This window comes from Candoia aspera, chromosome 4 (assembly GCF_035149785.1).
Source record: "Candoia aspera isolate rCanAsp1 chromosome 4, rCanAsp1.hap2, whole genome shotgun sequence".
Taxonomy (NCBI): domain Eukaryota; kingdom Metazoa; phylum Chordata; class Lepidosauria; order Squamata; family Boidae; genus Candoia; species Candoia aspera.
The window spans coordinates 90,727,482-90,735,929 of NC_086156.1; the positions used below are offsets into that span (position 1 = coordinate 90,727,482).

Genomic DNA, 8,448 nt, shown 5'->3' on the forward strand with positions numbered 1-8,448 from the left:
AAGGGGAAAATCTCCCAATTTAAAGAAGGGGGAAAAATCAAGGAGGGGGGAAAGAGAGAGAAAGCACATAGCCATATAAATATGACAATTCCTAATTTTTCCCTATAAACAAGATAATACACAAATAAATACAAAGGAGTATGTAAGAGCCACAGACGAAGAGGCCTAACAAACCAAATACAAGCATGCCTTTTAATCTAGTATAGTAGCTTAATGATCTCTGCCTGCTCTATATAAAAAATGTCCTGCTTCATGGAGACGATTAATGTACTGTATTCCTATTATATATCCCAGCACATGAAACCTGAATTAAATGCTTGTATCAATGCCATGAAAATAAATTGAATGAGTAGTAGAAATATGTCAGACTAAAAGTGGAGGTCTCACCCCAAAGCTTCTGCAAAAGATCACTTGACAAAGATATCTCCTGAGTAATTCCCCTCTTGGTGAAAGGTGAAGGGTCCCCTGCGCAAGCACCAAGTCAAGTCTCACCCTTTGGCCGGATGCCTCTTTCATGACATTTTCTTGGCAGACTGTAGTGGGGTGGTTTTCCATTGCCTTCCCCAGTCGTCACCTTCCCCAGCATGCTGGGTCCTCATTTCATCAACCTCGGAAGGATGGAAGGCTGAGTTGACATAAATGCAATTCAAAACAGAGGGGTGGTAGCCTACCCTATACATTAGACTGGAAGAATGTAGGCATATGTTTGGTGGAGGATTGCTAAAATTTAAAAAGGATGCTACTTAAACAGAATGATATATTTGTCAGATTAGGAAATTCCTTTTCATGGTTGATGTTAATTTCCACACAGCTGCTTGAATGTCCTTGTTCCGGAGGCTATAAATGATGGGATTCAGAACGGGAGGCAAAACTGTATACAAAACAGCAGAAAGTAAGTCTACAGTGGGAGAAGAAAGAGATATTGGCCTCATGTATGAAAAAAAAGCTGTAAAGACAAATAAAGAAAAGACAACCAAGTGTGGAATACAAGTTGAGAAAACTTTCCATCTGCCTTCAACAGATGGAATCTTCAGCACAGCAGAAATAATATAGCCATAAGAAGCAGAAATGACTCCAGTAGTAAATGAATCCAACACAAATGCAATTATCCAAATCAAAATGTGGTTAACTTTTGCATCACTGCAAGAAATCTTTAGTAACTGAGGAATATCACAGAAAAACTGCTCAATCTTGTTTTGCCCACAGAAGTTTAATTGGAAAGCCATGACAGTATGAAGTGATGCATGTACCAGGTTACTGATCCAGGAAGCCACTGCCATTAGGTTGCACATATTCCAGTTCAGGATGAAACTATATTGTAAAGGATTGCAGATGGCAATGTACCGGTCATAAGCCATGATGGTAAGCAAGGCAATCTCAGAACCTGCACAAGTCAAAACTAAAAAAACCTGAGCAGCACATGCAGGAAGAGTAATTGCTTTATTACCTGTCAGTGAAACTGCCATTGATTTGGGGACAGTGGTTGTGATGTAACAAATATCAGTCAGGGACAGGTTGACCAAAAAGAAATACATGGGGGTATGAAGGTGGTGGTTCAGGATTACAACAATCACAATCAGAAAATTTCCAATTAAAGCTATTAAGTAAATGGATAGAAACATGACAAAATGTAGAAGTTGCATATCACGGTCAGAAAAAAATCCCATGAGAAGAAATTCTGTCACGGTAGATTGGTTGGACATAGTTCTTTCAATCACTCTGGGCAAAAACAAATTATGATTGGAGGTTAGTAGGGGGAAAAGATGAGGACAGTAAATTGATATTCATAACAATTTAATGCCACACTGCAATTATAAATCTTTATTACATTCAAAAAAGATTGCCAAAATACAGAATTTGGATATCATGTTCATTAGAATTTCCCATCAGAAAGATTTCTGAGGTTGTAAATTGGTTATCCTTTAGATATATTTGCATCATTGTAGAAAAAAAGGGATTATGATAGATTACAAACCACAATTACTGGAGGAAATTTAGAAGGAGGAATTATAGCTATATATCATTATTAATGCTTTTGTTATTATTTATTTGCAATGCTTTTAATTAGCAGTATTAGTACTTGTTATTTATCTATAATTATAATTATAACTCTTACAGTATTCCCGGTGGATGTCTTTTACAGAGAGATATAGGATAGCAATAGGACAATGAGAAGGCAAAGGAGAACCAGAACAGGAAACAGGACGAGTACTCTTTTTTTTATTATAGTCAATAACCAGTTCATAACACTTTACCTACATAAAACTGATACTAATCAACCAATTAGGTAAACAAATTAATTTAAAAAAAAACAACACATCTTACATCTAACATGAAAAAACAAAATTCTACAAATCCTCCTGACTTTAGATATGCATATATTCTGTAAAACTTTGTCCAACCTGCCAAGCTCATCAACATTCAGTGTGATGACTGTTAAAAAGAAAAGCATAGTATTGCAAGCTGAACATCATAATTACCTATCTCAGTTTTGTATCAAATTATTATTAGATAATATTATGAGATTTCTAATATTTTTTGTTCAAACAATAAGAAATCCAGTTGATCACATATTGTATCATGAGAAAGCAAACTTCAAATATTTGCCATCCTTTCTTTAGTACCATATTACTTGGATTCAAAATGTAAGTAATTTATTCCAGCTAATAATTTTGTGACCTTTTACCTAAGCCCAGAAATATGTAGTCTTTATTTCAGGAGTAAAACAATATAAAAATAGTTCATCTTATAATATTCTGTGTGAATTATAAATGGCCAACACTTGGCAATGTGTTAATAACTGGTGTTCTACATACCTGGAATAAATGAAAGAGAATTGTACTTACCTTTCACTTCTTTTGCCGAGTAGATGACTCTGCCAATCTGTCTAAATATAGATGCTGTGTAGATGTTTCTGCTTTGCAGAATGAAATGATGTCATCTCTGTTTTCTGTAACATTTCAAGAAATCGCTCCTTTGGGACCACCATAAATCCCATGTTAATGTAGAAAATTTAACTTTCCCTTTCTTTCCTTTTATATTGGAAGACTGGTTGTTAAGACATAATATTTAACAGATGGCTGCAGGTTGGTGTTCTTTTAATATCTCCTTTATCCAGAGAGATTCCCTCAGCCACTGCTATTGTGCCATGTCTGCTCCTTCAGAGTAAGTGGCAGCTGTTTCCAGGAAGACCTTTGCACAGGTTTATCTACTTTACCAGTTGCACCCATTCCAGCATCAGGAGGCCCATCAGATAATCACTTATACCTGGTCACCTCATGATTGTATTGTATTGTTGTAATACCCTTGACATGGGGCTGCCCTTGAAAACTAGTCAGAAACTACAGCTAGTCCAGAATTCAGTGGTGCAGCCTATTATGGGGGGTTGGGTCATGTTCTCATGACCCCACTGTTCTATGAGCTATAGTAGTTACCATTTGGCTTCCAGGTACAATTAAAGATGTGAGTTATCAACTAGAAAAGTCTTAATGGCATAGGGCCTGGCTATCTGAGGGATCACTTAGCCAAGTGTTTCTGCCTGTCTGGTGAGATGAGGCAGAGTGGTTATGCTCCAGGTTTCATTGACTAAACAGTGTCATCTTACAAGACACAATAAACATGTCTTGTCTGTTGCGGTGCAAGCCATCCACAATGATATCCTCCCAAGAGATTCATACAGGTCCCACCCTAATGAGATTTAGAAAATAATTAAAATCTTGGTTGTTCTCCCAGAGCTGAGGATAGGGTGGTTGTGGCATCTCTTATAGCTTGATATTTTTTACTGGTTTCAGACTGGTCTTCTGTTCATCTATGTTCTTATTATATGCATTTTTTTTAACCTGTATAACACCCAGAGTTACTAAGGAGTCAGGTGGCCCTGAAATTTAAATAAACAAAAGAGTAATATTGTATGAGTAAGATTGGTTCAGTGATCAGGACTGTCCATCTTAAGTGTACTACTAAATGCAATCTTGCTAGTGTATTGCACCTATAGTGATGTTCATTTTACTACACTGGAACTGGTATGCATAATATAAAAAGGTAGCTCAGAAAAAGACTGAATCTTACTGGGGCAATGGTAATTAATATTTGCTTACCAATAATCAGTTACTATATAGACAGGATAATTCATGATCCTGGGCTCATGTTATTGTAGCATTTCTTATTCTTGCTGCAAAAGAGAAATCCTGTATATTAGACCAATTTATGCTAATTATTCCCATTCTCACTCAGCTGAATGATAGAACTGACTCTAAATATGTCAACATTAGTTTAACTAATCCAAGCTGTGTTCTATAAATACATTTTTGTGATCTGTACTAAGCCCAAGGAGGAGCATGGGGAAACTATTTCAGGGAGATCAACAGTCGTTTTGTTAATGCTTTAGATCTAGAAACATAAAGAAATAGAATTGGTCATTTAAGAGAATCAAGAGATGGGCTTTAGATAAGTTGGCCCAAAGTCAAATGTAAATACAGAATGTGTGCATTGCTATTTTTTTTTTTTTTAGTTTTAGCCTATATTTTTAATATTCATTACTACCATGGCAGCCATAGGCCTGTCCCAGATTATTCAGTATTATTCAGGACCCAACTCGAGACAGTGGCCTCACTCCAGACTTGATTTTCCTGTTGGAGCAGTGGCAATGTGATCTGAGTGGAGATTTAGATCTATCCCCATTGTCATGGTCAGACCATGCCCTGGTGGCCCTGAGATTCTCTTGTGCTGCCCCCCTCCGCAGGGAGGTGAGACCCATTTATTAGTCTGTCCCCGGCAACTGATGGACCCAGTAGGGTTCGAGAGGGGGCTGGGGGTTATACCCAGGGATCTGCTGCACGGTCCAGTGGAGGTCATGGCTGCAACCTGGAATAGGGAGGTGGCTGGAGCCTTGGGCAGGATTGCGCCTATGCAGCCTCTCTTGCCCCACTCTACTCAACACTGCCCATGGTTTATGGAGGAATTGCGGATTTTGAAGAGTGTTAAGAGATGCCCAGAGAGCTGCTGGAGGAAGACAAAAAGTTAATCTGACCAAACACCAGCTAGAGCTGCTATTAAGGCCTACCATGTGGTGGTAAGGGCAGTGAAACTTCAATTTTTCTCTGCTCTTATTATGTCAGCATAATGCCACCTTATGGCCCTGTTTAAAATTACTACATCTTTATTAGGTAAGGGGGGTTTAGTCTCCCACCTACAGGGCCATGTGGAGGAGTTTTCTGAACATCTGAAGGATAAAATCACTCAGATTCATTCCAAGTTGAACACTAAGTGTGGGGCACAGTCTGAGGAGATGCTGAGGGAATGTACTTACCCTGTTATCTGGGAACAGTTTGATCCTGTTCGGCCCGAGGAAGTGGACAGGATCCTCTGGATTGTAAATGCCACATGTCATCTAGACCCATGCCCTACCTGGCTTGTGATGGCGCCCCAGGAGGTGACATGTGGTTGGGTCCAGGTGATGGTTAATATATTCTTGACAGAGGGGGTGTTTCCGGTGGAGGCACTGGTACACCCCCTCCTCAAGAAACCATCACTGGACCCTACTGTTCTGGACAATTTGGGGAAGGTGGTTTTGAAAGTGGTGGTATTACAACTTCAGAGGATTCTGGATGAAAAGGATTATCTAGAGCCCTTTCAGTCAGGTTTCAGGCTTGGATATGTGACAGAGACTGCACTGGCAATGCTTATGGATGATCTCTGGCAGGAGCAGGATGAAGGGAATGCATCCATCCTGGCTCTTCTTGACCTCTCAGCAGCTTTTGATGCCGTTGACCATGGTATACTTTTGGGGCGGCTCAGGGACTTGGGGGTGTGTGGCGTGGTTTTGCACTGGTTCACCTCCTTCCTCAGGGCTGGTCCCAGTTGGTGGTGATAGGAGATGAGAGATCCAACCCTCGACCTCTGCTGTGCCATAGGGTTTGCTTCTCTCTCCACTCCTTTTCAACATCTACATGAAACCACTAGGTCAGATCATCCATCACAACAGGATGAGCTACCATTAATACACTGATGACACTCAGTTATATATCTCCATCCCAGGTGATGTAAGTGATGCGATGGCTGCCCTTTCTCAGTGCCTGGGGGCTGTGGAGGTCTGGATGGGGAACAACAAGCTTCAGCTGAACCATGGTAAGATGGAGTGGCTGTGGGTTGATGGCTCTTCCGTATCCAGGAAGTTGTCGTGTTTAGTTCTGGATGTGGTGGCACTACCCCATTCAGAACCAGTACAGAACTTGGGGGTATTCCTGGAATTATGACACCTGCTTGAAGAGCAGGTGGCAGTCATGGCTAGGTGGGCCTTTACAGAACTTCATGTTGTCTGCCAGTTACGGCCTTTCCTAGATTGAGATGCCCTCTGGACAGTCACTCATGCCCTGATCATCTCCGAAATAGAGTATTGAATGTGCTACCCCTGAAGCATATCCAGAAGCTTCAGCCAGTTCAGAATGCAGCAGCACGGACAGTGATGAGTGCCCCAAGATTGGCACATATGACAACACTGCTGCACAAGCTGCACTGGGTACCGGTTTGCTTCCAGGTCCAATTCAAGGTGTTGTTTATCACCTTTAAAGCCCTTAAAGCATGGGGACAGGCTACCTGAGAGACCATCTCATCCCCATAACATTGACCCATCCCACCTGGTCATGCAGAGAGGGCATGCTACAGATCCCATCAGCAAGGGAGTTTCACTAGGTGGGGTCCAGGAGGCAAGCCTTCTCTGCAGTGGTGCCAGCCCTTTGGAACATTCTGCCTCCTGAGGTGAGGCATGCCCCTTTGCTCCCGACCTTTCAGAAGGATTTGAAGACTTGGTTCTGCTGCCTCACCTGGGATGGGAAGGGAAACAGCTCTTCCTGGGGGTGGCTGGTGGCATAGAGGTCTCCCTACCAAATGTAAATTCTCCCACTTGGATTTTATATTTATTTATTATTTTAGTATTTTGGATGTTGTCTTTATATGTCGAGGTTTAAAATGGATAATTTTATTGTAAACTGCCAGAGTACCCCTCTCTGGGGGGAGATGGGCGGTTATTGAAATTTGAAAAGTAAATAAATAAATAAATACTATTCAGTAGCGCTGGCTGATATGTCAACTGAAATGAAAAAATAGCCAAAACACTATTCTGGGATATATAATATAAAATTAATGTGATGCTCATAGTATGAGGTAATCAACTTTGGTTGCCTCAGTTCATGAGAACATGGATAATCATTAAAAACACCGAGAATCAGTACTATACAGGGCACAGCATGCCAGTCCTGGGCCATAGGATTAGTATGCCCAGTTAACAGGGATCCTGTCATGAGTAAGGATGGCGAGCAGGGGGCTCTCACCCAGACTGTCAAGCGCATGCGTAGCACTGAGGAACTGTTCAGCCATTCAAAGAGACACAGATCGGGACCGCCTTAACCTTTGGGGTTTATATGGCTGGGTTTTCCCACGCTTTCTCAGTTTGTTAGGATTCTTGTTAAGTACTACTAATAAATATTAGAGACCAAGTCCTCGCCTCAGTGTGTTTCCTGGTAATCAGGACAGATCCTTCATATATATTGCCAAATGCACCATTATGTAGCGACAAGTTAATGGCATAACTAGTTGGCATCTATACAAGAGGTGAGACTAAACACCACAAGGGTCAATTAAACCATCCTTTAAAAAGAAATGGGGTTGTTACTGATGGATGGTCTCTCAATGCAGAATAAATATCACCGAAATAATGGATTTAGTAACAGCGTATGGAACAAGCAAGGAATAAAATTACAATTCAATAAAAGCACTATCAGGAATTAACTGAGGTATCAGAGGAACATCCCCACACTGCTACCAAGGTTTAAGAAATAATGCAATAGGCAGCATATAGCTATGAAATTCTTGCACGGGTCAAATTATTAAAATTACAGAAGAAATTCACAAGGGACTCCATTACTAGAATATCACCATTTTGATAGTTTATAGGATGGTCACCGTCTGCTACCAAATTTATTAACATAGCTATACACCTATTGTATGGTTCTTATTATTTGACACTTTACTTTTGGGGTTCATGTATTACCAGATTAAGGAACTGAATAAGAAGATTTTTATGCTAGCCATAAAACAACATGACCTATCCAACATACAGTCAGTTCAAAGGCTGGAGTGGAAAGTGTTGTTATCTTGTGCAGTCAGTAGAAAAGTAACAAATATAAATAAATTATATCTGCTTTTATCTCATGGAAGGATTTTTTTACTTTTATCTCTTATGGTAGCTGTATCTTGATTATAAATCCTCATATAACCATTAGAGATTAAGATGTTTCAATTGCACCACGGGTTTCACTGCTTAAGCCATTTCCCATATGGAAGGGATTTAAGCATTTTCTTATGTGTTTCCACTTAAATTCTTTATTAGACTATATCAGTGTGATTTAATGTCTTACTGAGATCCTACGAATTAAAACTCTACTTCTGGCC

At 40.2% G+C, this 8,448-nt stretch overlaps 1 protein-coding gene across 1 annotated transcript; it reads right to left on the reverse strand.

Annotated features, from left to right (window-relative positions):
* Positions 1-764: 764 nt before the first annotated feature.
* On the reverse strand, positions 765-1,712 carry LOC134496565 (olfactory receptor 14A16-like). The gene has a single exon (XM_063302287.1). It carries the CDS (start codon positions 1,701-1,703, stop codon positions 765-767), a length of 939 nt encoding a protein of 312 aa, XP_063158357.1. The 5' UTR covers positions 1,704-1,712.
* Positions 1,713-8,448: the final 6,736 nt, after the last annotated feature.